This window comes from Rutidosis leptorrhynchoides, chromosome 8 (genome assembly GCF_046630445.1).
Source record: "Rutidosis leptorrhynchoides isolate AG116_Rl617_1_P2 chromosome 8, CSIRO_AGI_Rlap_v1, whole genome shotgun sequence".
Taxonomy (NCBI): domain Eukaryota; kingdom Viridiplantae; phylum Streptophyta; class Magnoliopsida; order Asterales; family Asteraceae; genus Rutidosis; species Rutidosis leptorrhynchoides.
Genome location: NC_092340.1, coordinates 57498723 through 57518623, shown reverse-complemented (window position 1 = coordinate 57518623; position 19901 = coordinate 57498723). Strand labels below are relative to the sequence as shown.

At 35.0% G+C, this 19901-nt stretch overlaps 2 protein-coding genes across 2 annotated transcripts; one reads left to right on the top strand and one right to left on the bottom strand.

Moving 5' to 3' along the window:
• Nucleotides 1-7734: 7734 nt before the first annotated feature.
• Nucleotides 7735-8644, top strand: LOC139863433 (secreted RxLR effector protein 161-like). The gene is made up of 2 exons (XM_071852070.1): nucleotides 7735-7846; nucleotides 8196-8644. The coding sequence occupies exons 1-2, from the start codon at nucleotides 7735-7737 to the stop codon at nucleotides 8642-8644; spliced, it is 561 nt and encodes a 186-aa protein (XP_071708171.1).
• A 1443-nt stretch (nucleotides 8645-10087) lies between these two features.
• LOC139863432 (probable membrane-associated kinase regulator 4) lies at nucleotides 10088-12547 on the bottom strand. The gene is made up of 2 exons (XM_071852069.1): nucleotides 11588-12547; nucleotides 10088-10297 (listed from the first exon to the last, which is right to left on the bottom strand). Exons 1-2 carry the CDS (start codon nucleotides 12545-12547, stop codon nucleotides 10088-10090), a joined length of 1170 nt encoding a protein of 389 aa, XP_071708170.1.
• Nucleotides 12548-19901: the final 7354 nt, after the last annotated feature.

Sequence of the window (19901 nt, the reverse complement as noted above, 5' to 3'; positions counted from 1 at the left end):
AATTTACTTAGCTTTGACTCACTCGAAAACCATTTTTGAAATCGTTTGAACATGACCTTGTCGTAGTATTTTATGTATAATACTAATTAAAATAATATTAATACTACTGATAATAATAATAATAAGATTAATAGTATTATTAATCTTAATAATAATAAGATTAATAATAATTATATATATATATATATATATATATATATATATATATATATATATATATATATATATATATATAATATAGAGCAGAAGAAGAAATGAGAAGAGAAGTGAATGAATTCGGAGCAAAAACTGCGAGCTTTATAGATGTGGCCTGGAACTGAACCCCATGCGATCGCATGGGTTCCATGCCCATTTGCCATGCGATCGCATGGCCAGCTGGTACGCACCCACTTCGTTTTGTTTTCTTGTTTGTCGACATATTTTTATAATATATATATAATATATATAATTTATATTAATTAATTATATATTATAATATATTCTCGTGCCTAGTTAACTTATAATTTTGGTTACGATGTCTTGTACGTTTACGTTCAACTTATGTCCCGGTTCTGGTTTTTCGAACGTCATTTCGTACACTTAGAAAACCTGTACTTTACGTTTCGCGACGTGTACATTTATCAATAATTAGACTTAATCAATGATAAACTATATTACCCGAAGTATAACTTAATCATTTGAGTGTTTTGATCATTTGCGTTTATAAATTAACGTCTTAATATATAATAATATTATTTTAAATCAAAACGTTTTATATCTAAGTTAATATTATATTTTATAACATTTATAAAATTGAAACAACCCCAATCCGATAAACCAAAAACGGAGTACATTTTTTTTTTTAAGTTAAGTCCCAATAGCATCTAAGTACACAACCATTTCAAAATAGTTTCCGTATACAATTTATCATAATAACACGTTAACGTTTTATCTCGACTCTTGGTTTACAATTGACATCATACATCCTTACGAGAATGTATTTCACATACAAGGTTTGACTCGACATAACCAAAAAATACGACCTCGAAACATTTATTCAACACCACGGTTAAGACACAATAGCCCAACCCGATACCAAGAGCATAATCCCGAGGATCTACCAAATCCCCAATCCACATCCATATCTGAAAGCTACCCCATCGAGCCCAAGCGCTCCTACGCATCTAGTCTAACGACTAACTAGCTTCACAATTACAATACATGTAAAAAGGTAAACAACGAGAGGGGTAAGCTTGAAGCTTAGTGAATGCAATAATTATACACGTACATATGTAATCTACTTACTTGCAAACACTTACACAAATACCCATACATGCTAGCAATTCAAATATCATACCATCGCAAAGTATAACACTAAATCTCCATTACCACAAGATAGTGCAAACAATAGCATATATAACTGAACAATATATTATGCTACACTACAACACATAACCATGGTTAACCAATCGTACAAGGGATAGTACTCAAATTTCCCATCGGTGTTCATAACAACCATTAGAGTACTTAACACGTCGTACACTAATCCCACGGGTGGCATCTTAACACGTCGATGCTTCACCCCAGGTGGTGTCTTAACACGTCAACACTTCACCCCGAGTGGTGTCTTAACACGTCGACACTTCACTCATTACATCTCTTGGAGTGGCATCTTAACACGTCGATGCTTCACTCCTGAGTGGTGTCTTAACACATCGACACTTCACTCGCCACGTGAGAAGTGGTGTCTTAACACGTCGACACTTCACAACCCATGCCCCACAAATAAATACATTATATATGTACACATATAATTATTCCACTCACCTCGTGAACTCGAGCATTACAAACCATGCGCGAAATCTCCACCACACGCAACCGAACAAACCTTTACCTATAATACACATATAGGTATACACATAATCAACATACATTCTCTACAAGAGAATTCGATGCCAACACCCTTAACTAAGGGTTTATACCTACCTCCACAATCCGCCCATTTAGACACCTAAAGTGGACTTCACCAATTACCACTATGGGTGGTAATTCCGACCAACACAACAAAGTACAATTTAATCCAAATTATACTTTACACCAATTAGATCAAACTTAGATCCTAACACTAAATTACTACTTAGGTAGTAATCATTTCAAACGCCAATTACACCAAAAACCCCAATACGTGCAATATTGACCCATATTGCTTTTGACCACGTTTGACTTTTGTTAAAATGTCATTTTAACCCAAAAACACTTCCCGCGATTACTTTCATTCAAAAATGCCATTTAACACTTAACAAAAGTGTTTAACATCCCTTTGACCAAAACTAGTGTCATCATCAAGTTTGACCCAATTCAATTTACCATTTTGACCAAAGTCATAAAAATGCCCAAACTAACCATTAATCACTAACACAAGTGAAAATGACCATAATACACCAATTAAACCAAATCACAAGTGTTAAACCCTTAACTTACCCAATTTAACACATAAACCCTAATTTTAACCCAATTCAAAATTAGTCAACCCAAATACACCCAAAAGGGAGCCAACACTTCCAAAATTACTAAACTAAGTGATTACACCCAAAACCAAAGCCTAATTGTGGCCAAAACGTCAATCAACCCAAAACCAGCCATGTATCAAAAATAACTAGTTTCCATAAACCCACTTCATCATCTAAATGGGTTTTACAACTAAAAAGCTCAAAACCCTAACTTGAATATCAAATCATAAAGATGAAATTCAGAGTTAGAACTTACCATCACTACCACAACGTAGCCGTGAACAAGGAGAACAACTTTAACTCTTGTGACCCGACCCAAAACACTCTTCTTCTTCCCCGATTCGAGCTTTCTCTCTCTAAACCCTTTACTCTCTCTCTAGGGTTTGGTGTGTGAGTGGGAGGGAAAGAGAATGAAGAAAATGAGGTTTGGATAAGATTAAGATCAGTTTTATGGCCAAAAACCCGTCCACATGTGAAATACCAACTTTGCCCTTCATTTAACTCATTAAAAGGCTGAACAGCACCAGATCGTGCCTATTGTCGCGCCGCGGAGTAAACCCTCCGCGCCGTGGCCCAAAGGGTGATTTTAGATCACATTTTCAAGCTTTCTGACCCTTAAAATAGGCATTTGTCGCGCCGTGGCCATTCTGGTCGCGCCGTGACAATGGCCTATTTCATCCGAACTTCAACAACTTGTTTTGGCCCTAACTTTTTGACCGTAACTCCGTTTTCGATGAATCAAATATCGTTGGAAAAGTAATAAGATTTCCTTTCTAATGGCAGGGTTTTGAAATATCAACTCAAACTTCATTTGGGGTCAAAAAGGTACGTACACACCTTGTAACTCAAACAACGTCCAGTTTTCTTCGACATTCAAACAAGCAACACGTACATGCTTGGTACCCTTCATACACGCATCATAAAATCATCTTTATACAATTATACAACCAAGTATAAACATTATAAAGATCAATTGCCTTCCTCGAACATGTATGATGAAAAACGGGATGTTACAAAAATATACATACATTTTCATTTTGAAATAGTGTTTTACTGTAGCAAAATGATTTTTACTGTAGCAAATAGTGGTTTTCGAAAACACTGTAGCTTTTCGGGTACTGTAGCAATTTAGTGTTTTACTTGTTTATCTTAAACGTTTTAGTTAACTTATCTAAATATCAATCGAATCAACAAACGAATGTTACTATCGTTTACTAGATAACTTGAAATTATATATATGTATATATCTTTATTTAATATACATAAATTAGTTTTTAAATACACATTGCAAGTTATTATAATAAATTTTAATAATTAATATTCCAACTTATTATATATATATATATATATATATATATATATATATATATATATATATATATATATATATATATATATATATATATATATATATATATATATATATATATATATATATATATATATATATATATATATATATATAGATGTTCGTGAAACGTCGGTTAATATTCAAAGGTTAACTGAATATATAACATTAGTTCAAAAATTTTGAGAATCGGTATTACAGACTTTGCTTATCGTGTCGGAAACATATAAAGATTAAGTTTAAATTTGGTCGGAAATTTCCGGGTTGTCACACTTTTGGATTTATTTCTTGAAAGCGACTTGACACCAACTAAATGAGTAAGACTTTTATACTTGGCATTCCATCATGTTAACCAAAAGAGTTATGTGCATATTTTGTCTTAATATAAGTCAAGGCAGCGGCTATTTAACAAAACACAAATGGCTTTGAAGTTTTCAACAAAATACCAAAGAGGGAGATATCTGTTCATGGTTTTCTATTGTCATAAGCTTACTCACTCGAAGTGGTAACTGGATGTCATTATTCTTTGACAAATAGCAACCTTCCAAAATTCTTTTTGTAAGACTTACATACATGTGTCAACATTTAATCTTAGAAGCATGCATGTGATTATTTGACTCAAGAAAATATGTTTAATTAAGCTTAAATAATCCAAGTATCAATATTAGCATGTCATGCCTTTGAGATCAAATATGATGCATTAGTTAACCATTGAAGTATAATGTCATCAATAGATAAATAAGCATATGTGAACATTTATTTCATCTCAAGAAAACAATCATTCATCATATTAAAGTTTCCAAATCATGCTAGATAATTAATGACCTTTTATAGATATTATAAAGCACACTTTGTCACACAAGTCATTTAAATAAACTGAGCATAACGTACACTCAATATTCTGACATATGTATTAGGGAGGAGCATCTCCTAATGGGACTTGGTGACCATCCTAAATATGTCTAAATATATTTTAAGAACACATGTTTTCATGTCACACTTATGTGTTATCCTTAATCAAGGTTAAATTATCATTAAGGTGTCATTAGGTGTGATTAACCAAGAATAGCGTTCTAGTGACCAAAGCTCCTTTGGATATGAATGAGGAAACTATTCTAAGCATGTTTAAACGAATTTCATAAATTATAGATGCCCCGAAGTGGTTAAACTAAATTTTTAGAAAATTCAGTCAGAACCTTCTGCGATCGACCCACGGTTGACCGTGGAGTCGACCGTGCACTCCTGATTTCACAAACCAGTGTGCAGGCACGTTCTGACCCGCGGTCGACTGTAGACCGAACTGTGAAGCTTATGCTCTCATTTTAAGTTTTGTTTGGTATTGGTCTTTTGCTAGAGTAAGTGTGAATTAGTGAACTTGTATATTTATGTCAAGATGTCTACCTTCACCTCTAGTTATGTGCATGTGTCATCATCAAAACACTTATCGTTATGGGTTAAGATTAATATAATCGTTGAGCATAAACCCACATTCTCCCCCAACAAGACGCATACCTAGGGAAGACAACTAGGTGTGATGGATCGTTTAAGACTAGTGGATCATTTAAGCTTAGTGGGCCTAATGGGCTTACTAATATCCTTAAGGATAATAATTCATTGAGTCCAAAAATAACTGCTACTAATAAATATGGGTCAAATTTGAGTGAACTGAAAACTAGGCCAGATAAAAGGAATGGAAACAGGCCAAATCTATCTAGTGGAACTAGAAAAAAATATGACCCCGTAACACTACCAAAAATTAAAAAGCCAGAACCTATTATTTCTTGCCATAACAGCTATTCCATATTAAATGATGAAGTGTCTCAATCTGAAGCAAAAATAGTCTTGGAAAATTTTAAAACTAAGTCATGGATACTTGATTGTGGGGCAACGGGTACTATGACTTTTGATAAAAACGATATTATTTTTAAAACTAAACCTAAAAGGGACAAAATCCAAACTGCTAATGGTGAAATTATTCAAGTCAAAAGTGGTGGAACTATTGAGATTTCACCAATGATTAAATTACCTAACTATCTATATATACCAGCTTTGTCTCATTAGCTATTATCGGTAAGCCATGTAACAAAAGAATTAAATTGTAAAGTCCTAATGTATCCAGCATTCTGCATCTTGCAGGATATCCGAGCAGGACTGGTGATTGGACGTGGCACTGAAAAAAGGGGACTATATTATATTGACGAGGTTTCCAACGGGGTACCGTGTTTCTTGCTCATGGAACACGTACGAGGGAAGCCTGATTATGGCATCAGAGATTGGGACACCCTTCGGTCAGCTATCTATGACTTTTATTTCCTACTTTATTTCCTTCTACTATTACGTTGTGTTGTGAAACTTGTATTTTGGCAAAAAGCCACATGAGTACTTTTAAACCTTCTAATATTCGGAAGAATGTACCTTTTGCTTTAATTCATTCTGATGTTTAGGGACCAGCTCCGATTAATGGGGGGGGGGGGGACTTCACATATTTCGTTATTTTCATTGATGATTGTACTCAGATGACCTGGATCTATTTCTTAACAAACAAATCAAAAGTATTTGAAAAATTTTGCCACTTTTATAAAATGGTTCAAACCCAATATAACAAAAATATACAAATTTTAGGATCAGATAATGAGGGGAAATTTGTTAACACATCCATGAAACTTTTTTTTTCGAAGAAAAATGGATTATTCATCAAACAACATGTGCTCATACCCCGAAACAAAATGATGTAGCCGAACGAAAAAATTAAATACTCCTAGAAATGACTAGAGCCTTAATAATTGAATCCAAAGTTCCAAAAAGTTTCTGGCCCGAAGCACTTGCTACTGCAACCTACCTTATGAACCGGTTACCCACTAAGATTCTTGGCACAAGAACCCCTCGGGACGTCTTATCTCAATCTTTTACTCTCATATCCTCACTTAATCTTGAACCTCAAGTTTTTAGGTGCTCAGTATTTGTTCACATTCTAAAACATGAGCGTACAAAAGTTGATCCATGTGCCGAAAAGTGTGTTATGGTAGGGTATGGTGTCAATCAAAAAGGATATCGATGTTATAATCCCAAAAGACGAAACATCATTACTACAATGAACTGTGATTTTATTTAAACTGAATATTTTTACAATAACACCCAACTCACGAGTGAGGAGGAGAATGCAAGTAATGACACTCTAAGTTGGATGACATGTGTACCATCTCAAACACAAGACCCGAACCAATACAAAAATCAACAAACTCAACACCAAACCCCGAGCCAATACAAAACCCTGAACCTATACAAACCTCGACACCAAACCATGAGCCAACACAAAACCATGAACCTATAGAAACTATCCCACCAAACCATGAGACCACTGATACCTCCTCGAATAATGAGCATCGAACTCAAGAGGAACAAAGTGACTCAAATTCTGATGAAACCACCCAACAATTTGTCCTACCTCAAAGAGCCAATAGAGGTGTCCCACCAAAACGATACTCTCCTGAAAAAGAAGCGCAAAGATCTAAATATCATATGGCTAATATAGCACAAGGAAATCTGTCAAAAAAAGCTCAACAATTTAATTCCGCAATTTACTCTGAAAATATTTCAACTTCTGTTAAACAAGCTTTAAAATCAAAAAAATGGAAAAAAGAAATGGAAGTTGAAATGAAAGCTTTGAATGATAATGACACTTGGGAAAAATGTGTCATGCCTCAAGGAAAGAAACATGTGGGATGTCGATGGGTATTTACGATAAAGCACAAACCAGAAGGTAATATTGAAAGATATAAAGCTCGACTGGTTGCGAAAGGGTACACTCAGACATACGGAATTGATTACTTCGAAACTTTCTCACCAGTTGCAGAAATTGATACCATCAGAGTTCTTCTCGATCGCGTCTAACAAGGAATGGCCACTGCATCAGTTCGATGTAAAGAATACATTCGTACATGGCGAACTGAAAGAAGAAGTCTATATGGAAGCACCATCAGAATTCTCCGACAACTTCAAAAGCAGAGAAGTTTGTCGACTTAAAAAAGCTTTATATGGGTTAAAACAATCTCCGCGGGCTTGGTTTGGGAGATTCACGTTAGCTATGAAAAATTATTGTTTTAAACAAAGTAATTCAGACCATACCCTATTTCTTAAACAAAGAAATAATCTTATCACATGTTTGATTATTTATGTTGATGATATGATAATTACCGAAAATTATAAAGAAGAAATTTCAAAACTAAAAACAAATTTATTTAACGATTTTGAAATGAAAGATTTGGGCAGACTTAAATATTTTTTAGGGATTGAAGTATTACGATCCCAACAGAGAATATTTATCTGTCAAAAGAAGTATATTCTTGATTTTCTTGCAGAAACATGGATGATCGATTGTAAACCAGCTGCTACTCCTATGATCCCAAACCAAACGTTATACATGGAAGACGAAGCTGATATTGCTGATAAGGGGCGATATCAAAGACTTGTAGGAAAACTCATCTACATTGCTCACACTCGACCAGATACATCACATGCAGTTGGGGTTGTGAGTCAATTCATGCATCAACCAAAAGTTCACCATATGAAAGGCGTAATCAGAATCATCAGATATCTAAAGAAAACAGCGGATCATGGAGTTGTTTTTGAGAAGAATGGACACCTAGAAACCAAAATTTATATAAATGCTAGTTGGACCGGAGAAAAAGGAGATACAAAATCTACACCAGGGTTTTTCACACTCGTGGGAGGAAATCTAGTTGCATGGAGAAGTAAGAAAAAAAAGTTGTATCACTCTCAAGTGCCGAATCAGAATTCAGAGAGATAACGAAAGGAGTGGCTGAAGCCTTATGGATTAAAAAGTTACTAACAGAAATTGGGTTCCCACCGACAGAAACTATTCATATTATGTGCGACAATAGCTATCTCAGAAAATCCAGTTCAACCTGACCAAACAATACATGTTGAAGTGGATAGACACTTTATTAGAGAAAAACCGGATGCTGAAATCATTTCTCTACTACACGTCATATCAGAAGACCAATTGGCCGACATCCTAACAAAGTCAGTGAATGGAAGACTCTTTAGCGAAGTTCTTGTCAACTTGAATGTCGGGAACCCTACTATTCAACTTGAGTTGGAGTGTTAAAGAACATTAAAATAATGAGCACATACATGAATTTCCTTTTATGGTAATTTGACTTTGAATTAGAGAAAGTTCTTTCTCATCATATCAAGTATAGATGGTCACAAGGAAACAAAGGCAACAACATAGTCAACATCACAACATCAAAGTCAGCAATGTCAACGGCTCCTTAACTAGCAGATTTTCCTTTTATGTAAAAGTGGTTCCAAAATGATAATTGGATTCATACTTAAATTAGAAAGAGTTGTTAGGCCATTTTATGTATAAAAGCATATTCATATGCATTTGTATAATCACTTCAGTTTTAACTGATACATAATCAATAAACAACTTTCAAATTGTTATTTTCATTTGAAAACACTTCCCTCCACTTTGCAATTTTCAAAAAATACATTACTTGCTCTAAAATTATTTGCAATTTTCAAGAAATAAAAGTAGAAGTGTGTAAAAGCATTTTCCTTTAACAATCATATGACCTCTTTTCCTTATTTTCACATAATCTTCAACTTTTATCAAATTAAATAAATATATATATAAAATAAAACTGACCCTACCGTCTCACATAGTTAACATGGAAGAGAAAAATCGTGTAACTTATGGTTAAAGAGATATTAGACTGAAATTGAACCGGCTATAACAACTAGGCTAAGATTGTGGAAGGTAATTCAAAGATTTTAATCTCACTATAGATTAGTATTTTATTATTGTCCAATGCCTAGGAAACCTAAATAACTTACAAGCATATAAGTACCAACATAAGTAAAGCTGAGATGGTGATAAAAGAAGGTACTAGTATTTGATGATTAGCTGCACATCTAAAGCAGAGTTTGAGATGGACCGATGCAATTCAAACACTTGCAAATAAAAAAGTTGAAAACTTTATACTTTGGGACTAAGTGGGGTCCCTTTCTTCTTGCTATGAGAAGTGCCTTTGAATGCATGTCACTGATTCAAAAATCAAAAATTTCTTACATGTGATATTAAATTGGATTCATTACCTGCTTTGTGTAAAAGATGCCTTTTATAATTTTCTGCACTTAAAGTTTACTTATACAGAAAAAGGGCAGAAATCGAATTATGTGAATTTGATGCTCTGTTTGTTTTATGAATTCCCTTTTCTTTTTGCTACTTTGTGGTGGGCAGAGACCATTGAAATAAAAAGAAAGCAGTTGAGTCAAGGTAATCAAACCAACATGTAGTTTTAAGTAAATTGACCAAAATGTAAGTTGATAAACTTACTAAAATCGGCAATGTTGTAACTTTCTTGGTATATTTGAAAATGCATATTTTCTCATTAATTTTCATGGGTGGTAACGAGTAAGTAGAAAGGTTTTCCTTTCAAATGCAAAAAAAAAAAAAAAAAAAAAAAAAAAAAAAAAAAAATGCAAATTTAGCTTTCATTTTTCATGAGTCCATTTTGTACATAATTTTAATTGTTATCAATTATGACAACGAGTAACTCATTTGACATTATAAAAAGTATAACTTGACATTTTCATAATGAAGTTATATTCTAGAAGTAGTACACTCTTGAAAACACATCAAATAATAAGTAATAAATTGTGAAATGAGCCCAACTTAAATCCTTGTGACTATCTAATGATAATGTGTTAATTATGAGAATACATGAGATGAAAAATTTAATGGATACATATGTTTTATCCATCAATTATAAGAAACTTACAAAATTTTGCTCTTTGAAAGGTTGATAGTATTGTATTTGACCAAATAAATAATATTTGTTTTTTTTTTTTTTTTTGTTTATTGTTTATCGTAGGATATACCATAAATTTTAACATGAGATGAAAAATTTAATGGATACATATGTTTTATCCATCAATTATAAGAAACTTACAAAATTTTGCTCTTTGAAAGGTTGATAGTATTGTATTTGACCAAATGAATAATATTTGTTTTTTTTTTTTTTTTTTTTTTTTTGTTTATTGTTTGTTGTAGGCAGTGTTGTAAATCTCCCGAGATCTCGTTTTTAGAAGGCAACCGAGACGAGATATTCATCTCCCGAGATTTCTCGGTCAATTGGGTCAAACTTAGTCAAAGTCACGATTTCTCGAATTTTCTTGCTAATTTGTAAGATTTTCTTGTAAAATTTGTAATTTCTAAGATTTTTCTCGCTTATTTCTTGGATATATTTGTAAAATTACGTAAAAACGTATATAAATATACATATATTTATGTTTTTATGTATATTTTTATTAAAAAAACAATAAAGTCAATGTAAGTCAACGTCCGAGATCTCTCCGAGATTATTCCGAGATACAGAGATCTCTCTAAAAAAGTCCAAACGAGGACATTGGTTGTAGGATATACCATAAATTGATATACCATATAATAATATATTTGTATATTTGTATGTATATATTAGAAGTGAAAAAAAGGTTATCATGGTGGGGAACTTTTAACCCCATGCACCCTTTGGATGCCAATTGTACGCGGGTCAGCACAGCCCCGGGCAAGTGTGGTCGTAACCATATTTGTATGTATATATACAAAACAAAGAAAATAAAATAAAAAAATAAAAAATGAAACTAGAGAAAAAGAATGGCCTAACATTGATCATTACAAGGTACATTTTGGAAAGAACATTTGGTTTCTTGAATTAAAAACCTGGTGGGATTTTTTACAATGATCAATAGCTGCTTCAATTGAGCTTTCAACCTCTGAATCAGCACTGCTATTCCTCTTTAGATCGTAAATCCCATTATTATTTGAATAATTAAAAGATGATGATGAAGATGATGATCCAGAAGCTGAAGTAGATGAACAAGATGTTGATGATGATGATGTCATTGTTAATGAAGATGTACACTTTCTCTTAATTGACCCTGAAAAAGACTTCCTGTGGCTGCAATTACTATAAAAAACATCTTCATTCCCTTGTTCTTCAATACCCTTTAGTACATTTGATAAAGTTGGGTACTTTCCTGTTTGAAGTTGCCCAAAACTAGTTTTTTTAGTTACTTTTAAGTACTTTTTCAAAAAGTTGTTGTCACAATCTTGTTCAACTTCTTGTTTAACACATGGGTTCCCATCTGAACCACAACCAGTTTTGTTGAACAAAGATTTGATATACATTCTTGAAGCTTTAAGCTTTTGAGTTAATGAAGAATTCTTGATTAGCCTAAGTTTCTTGGACCATGGACCATAGTACTTTTTCGGGTGATCACCGATAAATCCTGTTAATTCAGTTGACCATTCAAAGAAATATTCATCTGGGGTGAGCTCAGTACTGACCCTGCATGATTCAGAAGGTGAAATATTGCATGATTGAACCATTGGTGTGGAGAATGTAATGAATTCTTGTTCTTGTTGTTCTTCATTTTGTTTGAATTTTGAATTTAGTAAAAGTGATTTCACCATTTGTGCTCTTGGAGGGAGGTGAAGTGGAAGAAGTTTTCCTTTGTAAAATAGCTCATCTGCAGGTGAATTTGAATGTACATTTGAAGATGCCATTTGAAATTCAAATTCTCTGCTTTTTGATGGTGAATTTGCATGTGGTGATGAACTTACTTCCATATCTATAAACTCTTCATCTTCATAGTTGCATGATAAAAGATTTGCAGCCATTTGATTTTTGTATGTGTGTGTGTGTGATTTAGGTGTTTTTTAGTCTATATGAAGTTGTGTACAATGGTTATGGGATGGGGTTTAAGGTAAGGAGGTGTTCAAGACTCAAAAAGCATCATTTAAAGTAGAGAAGGTTAAATGAAAGATATCAAATTTTTTGTTATTTTCCAGTAAAGTTTTCATGAATGCTTCCAAATAAGAAAGTATGGTAATAAACAATTATGGCCCCTCTTACTAGATTGACTAAGCAACGAAAAGGTTGTACCTTTTGTTACTTATGTTGTACACTAACTACACAAAAGTGGGCTAGAGATGTAAAGAGTCACTCTTTTAATCATGTGAGTGCTTATTGGTGTCATATTATGATGATTCATTACCTTCACAAACAAGAATGAAAACGAATTATTTAATCACAAGAAAAAGAGACATATGTAAGGATTTGATATTATAACATCACTACTTGTTTGGACAAAGACTCCATGTACAAGTTTCTTATACACAAGTACACCACTTCTTTTGCTTACCCTGAGAATCCTTCACAAAACGTGTAGATTGACAGAGATACGCTAACCATATGTTGCCTTTGCCAATCCAACGACCCACCCAAATGGTTGATGTCAGACTATTACCTCAACCGGAAACTCAACTAAGTGACAGACCCGGTATTTAAAGCTGTGACCGTCTTCACAAAGTTTTCACATGGCGACCCTCAAGTATCAAAGACGCGAATACCACTGAACTACGAACTCATTGGTCTCAAGTTAAGAATCCTCATCAATCTATTTCTAGGTGAACAAGGCTACATGCAACCCATAAAAAAAATTCCAACAAAAATAGCTAAAAATCATATAAAAACGAGACCAATATTTAGTAATCAAGGTGTTCCATAAAACAATTTCATACATACAAATACTTACAAACTCAACGTAGTAACTTGCAAATCGATGCATATAACACTTTTACTTGATTTAATTAGTAGTGTAACAAGTATTTTTGGGAAATTGAATAAAAATTGAAAATTTGAAAGCACATGTTCATTTTCCCATACACCTTGGTTTTTTTGCATTTTTTATATATATTTATATTTATTATTTATATACACGGTCTAGAGTGATGTATAAACACTTCATGGATCTCCACAAATTGACTTGGTCAATATATGGGCGTTAGTATCTCTTACTTTCTTTACTTCACTCATTTTCACAAAATTTGAAACATTTATCATTTTTTACTTTGAAATGTTTATCATGAATTCATGATCTTGTATTGTAGTACTAACTTTTATTTAACTGCACCAGATAAAGACACATTTTAAAAAACTTTTGCAATTTGTACTCCTTGTTGGGTTTCATATGTTTCCTATATTTTGTTTATTGCTAGGTACGTTTTACGTAATTGACTAATTATAGTATTATATTAACAATTATTTTCATTTTATTTATTTAGTAAACCATGGGAACGACTTCTGTTTTAAATTGGTCAACATAATTTTTATTTATTGGATTAGCTAGATAAGATTACTTTCAGCTAGGCGCCCAAATTATTAAAGAGACTTGTCATTAAGAAGACATTAATGGCTATTACAATTAATAAACAAAAGGCTTATATAGAGGTGTTTAACCATAAATGAATACCGTAGAACTTTTAGTACGTGGCAACATAGTTTTTGAACAATGATATTTCTAAGTCTTCAACTAATAAAAAGCTACAATGAATTAAGGAATCTAATCAACAAAAAATCGATCTGTGTTTTATTCAAATCAACAAAAAATAGCAAGTCATGGCCTCTCGGATAGCGTTTAATATTCCAACCTCGCCTTTTACTCCGGCCACTGTTGGCCGCCGCCGTCGTCTTCATCCACTACCTGCGCAATCATCTCGCCAATATAACCATCAGAATAATCACAATCCCCCATCGACTTTTCCTAATCCCTCGGCTGATGAGGTGTGGGTGTTGGTTGAAAGAAGGCGAAAAGCCAACAAAAAACTCTCTACTAATCACTCGTTTGCAAGAAACCTGATCCACCGTTTTGGTAATCCAAACACACATCATCCGGTATACAAACAGAAATGGGTGCCATCTTCATCGGCTAACCCTAACCCTAACCATACAGAGAATACTACAAACCCTAATACCACAAACCCAAAACAAGCAACCAAACCTACAAACCCTAAAAGTGCAGCCACTTTTCCTAACAACATTGCACTGAACCAACAATCTAGCTCTCGTGTTCACGAACCTTTCTCCCCAAAACATGTCCCGGCATCAGCGCCTATCACATCGGTTATGGTTTTCGGATTCCCAGATTCATGGAGCAAGATTGATCTCCGTTGCTTCATTAGCAGGTATGGGAATGTACACGACATCTTCATACCCTTCACGAAAAGATTAAGAAACGGTAATAAATTCGCTTTTGTTAAATTCATTGACGTTACCGACCTTAACTTCTTGCTTAAACGACTAAACTCCATAAATCTTGGTAATGGGTGGCTAAAGGCTTATATGGCCCTTGATCGAAAAGCTTCTGCCTCGAATGATAAACCTATACAACCCCCTTCTACAAAACCCGTTTCATCGTCTCTACCTAATCATCATACCATTCCGAATAAGGGGTTCACTGATGGGCGTCCGTTTAACAAGGTGGTTGGGAATATGGACGGATACACTAGTGATATCACGAAAGAACTAACTAGCATCGGGTGGTTCAATCGTTGGGACTGCAATGGTAAATTTAGAGAAATCTCCGTTGTGGATAAACATAATGACACTGAAATCCTGAATAAAGCTATTATCGGTACCATCCTCAAACTTGAATATCTTGAACATATCTTATTTTTGTGCGAAATGGAGAATCTGGATAATGTTCAGGTAAAGTATCTTGGTGGGATGGAAGTTATGTTCATCTTTGAGTCCGAGGAGCAAGCTTCATCTATTCTTAATGCGAAACACCATTGTATCCACAAATGGATGACCAACATTCGTAAATGGGATGAAAACCACTCATACCAAGGTCGAATTACATGGTTAAAAATCACGGGTATTCATGTCCAGTTTTGGAACGAAAAAACATTTACTGCCATCGCAAAATGGTGGGGCGAACCTATTGACTTCTCGAATTGTTCTTTAAAAGGTAACCAAAATCTCGTTGTAGCAAAAGTATTAGTTAAGTTACGAGATGCACACTTGGTACATGACATTGTGCGTGTCACATCCGATAGTTCCATCTTTTTTGCTTATGTAATGGAAGAAACCAATGGGATTTTCGAAGTTAATGTTAACCCAGATCACGTGGAAAGTGATGGAAATGATGGGATATCTGAGTCTGAGTTACCGGGTAATGTCGAATATGCAAATTTTGATGATGAATCAAAATCAGACTTCTCTGATGACTTCTTTAATCATAAACCGAATTTAAAGACTAATGAGGTTGAACCAGGTGACAATAATTCAAAATGTTGGGTGGCTGAAAGCTCATTTGTTGGTCCTATTAAAGAACATGTGAATGGTACATCCTCTGTTAACAATATCGATAATCATTCTGTTAATGAACATTCAAATGAGGTGGACCAAAAAATGAATGATATGGGATTAGCCCAAATGTCTGCTGAAGGGCTGGCCCAGAGGGCTTGCGGTGATATTACAGGTTCGGGAAATGTTACTGTCAACGATAATTTTGTGTTGGAACAAATAATATTCGATAATGTTCCAAAAGGTGGCGAGAACATCGCAACTGTCCAGCCCAACAATTCTCACGGGCCTGAATTTCAAGACGGGACTCCTCCCATTCCTAAGTTCACACCCGACTCACCATATGTGTCGTACGTTGAAAAAAAGGACAATTCTATCCCCAATCCTACAGGTGATAACGATAACATTCAAGGTAATGCTGTGGGACATGTGGATGTTGACTGCCCTCCAGGTTTTCAACCGACCCCACGATATACGCACGAATTACATAAATGAGATAAAGAAAGTGACAACGAGATCAATGACACCATGAATAATAAAGATGTCAACTCCAATACTCCAACTGATACTAATTGTGTTCCAGCCCAGGCTGAGCCGAATGTTTCTGTCATGGGTCCTGTTGATCAAAATCTAGCAAACAACTGTAATGGGGGTTCCAATAGGACCGGTTCAATTAATTCTGAGAAGGAATGTAAGGTTTCAAGGATTAGAGCTCCAAACAATCCTGCTTCTAGTAACGAACAATCGCTATCGAATTGTAGCTTGGGCTTAAAAGATTTTGGACACGACATTGGGCTTGAGTGGATCGGGGCTCCGTCAGGGAAGTAACTTTACCCTTCTTTCGTTTTCTCTTTATTTATGTGTTTAAAATGAATATAATATCGTTAAACGTACGTGGGCTCGGGAAACTTGAAAAAGAAAAATTTAATTGGATTAAAAAATTAATTCGTTTTCATAATCCGGACATTTTTGCAATTCAAGAATCCAAAAGAAAAAGTGTTACTGATTTTATGATTGAGTTGTTATGGGGTAACAAAAATTTTGAATATATCTTTAAACCATCGGTGGGGTTATCGGGCGGGTCAATTTTAATTTGGAACCCTACTAGATTTTGTGTGTCCGGGGTGGTTGAAAGAGAATTTTTCTTGGGTATACGAGGTCGATGGGTGGGCAAAATGGCGTACTCCATTATATTAAACGTTTATGGGCCACATAATGATCAATTGAAACAAAAATTTTGGGATAGTCTTGACAATATTATGCAGGTGGATATTGATGATTGGGTTTTCTGTGGCGATTTTAATGAAGTAAGGCGCAGAGCGGAAAGGAAAAATTGCGAATTTATCGAAAGTAGAGCAAAGATGTTCAACGATTTCATTGACAAAGCTAATCTCATTGAAATTCCATTGGGGGGAATGAAGTTTACTAGGATTAGTGACGACGGTTTGAAATATAGTAAACTTGACAGGTTCTTAGTCTCAGAAGAGTGTTATGCATCATGGGATGGAATTTCTGCATGTACTCTCGATAGGGATTACTCCGACCATTGCCCAATCGTTTTGAAGGATATAAACAATGACTTCGGGCCGAAACCTATTAGGATTTTCAACAACTGGTTCGAAGATGATAAATGTGATGATTTGATAAAAGATGCATGGAAAGTTACCATTTGTAATCCAAGGGCTGATTGTGTATTTCGTGATAAACTTAAGAACGTAAAAGGGGTGTTGAAGGAAAAATGTAATCCTAAATATAATAGTCTAAATGCCGAAATTGACTCACTTCATAAAGAAATCTCTTAGTGGGAAAACATCATCGGTACTCGTGACCTTTCGGAAGTTGAAATTGCATCTTGGTTAGATTCGAAAAAAAAGTGGCTTAAAAAAGATAAGGAGAAAGTCGATATATTGAAACAAAAGGAAAGGATTAAATGGGTTACGGAAGGGGATGAAAATAGCAAATTTTTTCATTCGTGTATTAAAAGGAGGCAAAACAAAAACAACATAAGGGGTATAAATTCAAATGGCTTATGGATCGAGAACCCAGAGGACATCAAAATGGCGGCATTCACATACTTCAAAAATCGTTTTAGTGAACATAATTCTCGTACCTTCAAAATTCGTGGCCCCCTGAGCAAACGACTTAATGATGAGGAGGCGTCAAACCTTGAATCTCCTTTTACACTCTCTGAAATTCATGTTGCTATATTAGAATGTGGGGGTGAAAAGGCCCCCGGACCCGATGGTTTTAACATGAAATTTTTCTCAAAATATTGGGACGTTGTCAAAGAAGACCTTCTCGCGGTATTCACTCGTTTTTGGGAGGTTGGTGAGATCTCTAAAGGTTGTAATTCCTCTTTTGTTGCATTACTCCCGAAAAAAATGACCCACAGGGATTTGGTGATTATCGTCCTATCAGTTTAATCGGGAGCCTTTATAAAGTTCTATCTAAGGTTTTGACCAAAAGACTACAAAGGGTTATTTCTTCGGTTATCGGTTTCGAACAAAGTGCTTATATTAAAAATCGTTATATTCTTGATGGCGTGTTAATTGCGAATGAAGTCCTTCATGATATCAAAGTAACCAAAAGAAAAGGCTTCTTTTTTAAAGTTGACTTTGAGAAGGCTTTTGATAGCATTAGTTGGGACTTTCTAATGGAAATCATGGAGTTAATGGGATTCGGTCTTCGATGGAGATAATGGATCTTCGCAAGTCTTTCTTCCGCTTCCATTTCGATTTTGGTCAACGGTTCCCCAACTAAAGAATTTTCTCTTCAGAAAGGCGTGAGGCAAGGGGATCCCCTCTCCCCTTATCTTTTTATCATGGTAGCCGAAGGTTTGAACCATCTAATTAAATCTGCTGCACTTCATAGCCGATTTTCTAGGATCCCAATTGGGCGGAGGGAATTACAGGTCACGCATTTGCAATACGCGGACGACACTATATTTTTTGGTGAATGGGATAGGCGTAATGTGCAAAATCTTACTAAAATTCTTAAGTGCTTTGAATTGACATCGGGACTAAAAATCAATTTTCATAAGAGCTGTGTTTATGGACTCGGGGTCTCAAAAGTTGAAACGGAAAATATGGCGGCCTGGCTTGGGTGTGCAGCAGGTACACTCCCTATTACCTACCTTGGGCTTCCACTTGGATCGTCGATGAAACTCTCGAAGTCATGGGATCCGGTATTTGACAAGTTTGGTAAGAGGCTGGCGGATTGGAAAGCTAGATCCCTCTCGTATGGTGGTAGACTTACATTAATTAAATCGGTATTATCTAGTCTACCTCTTTATTTCTTTTCGCTTTACATATCCCCGTCTTGTGTTATTGATAAACTTGAGGGGTTGAGACGTCGGTTTTTTTGGGGCGGATCTTCTGAGGTCTCAAAAATGGCATGGGTTAAATGGGATACTTGTCTTAAGCCTCGTGAATTTGGTGGGCTAGATATTGCCCCTCTTGCGTTTAAAAATCGTGCCTTACTTGCAAAATGGTGGTGGCGGTTTAAACATGAGAATGACTCACTTTGGGTGTCTATTATTAAAAATATTTACGGGGAGGACGGGGGCCTTAACACTTCTTTTTATCCCCCTTCCTCACGAGCTTCTTCTACTTGGGCGGGTATCCTTAAGGTGGGTAAAAATATCTTTAATGCAAACTCCGCTTTCGCTAATTCTTTCAAAAAAAGAGTCGTAGATGGGTCTAGTACATGTTTTTGGGATGAATTATGGCTTGGGGAAATGGTTCTTAAAGACAAATTTAATAGGCTTTATAGACTAGACACAAATAAATTTGCCACAATTCTTGACCGGGCGAGATGGGAGGGCGGGAACTTTCATGCCACGTGGTGTTGGTCCCGCGATATCTCGGGGAGATTGGTCGGGGACCT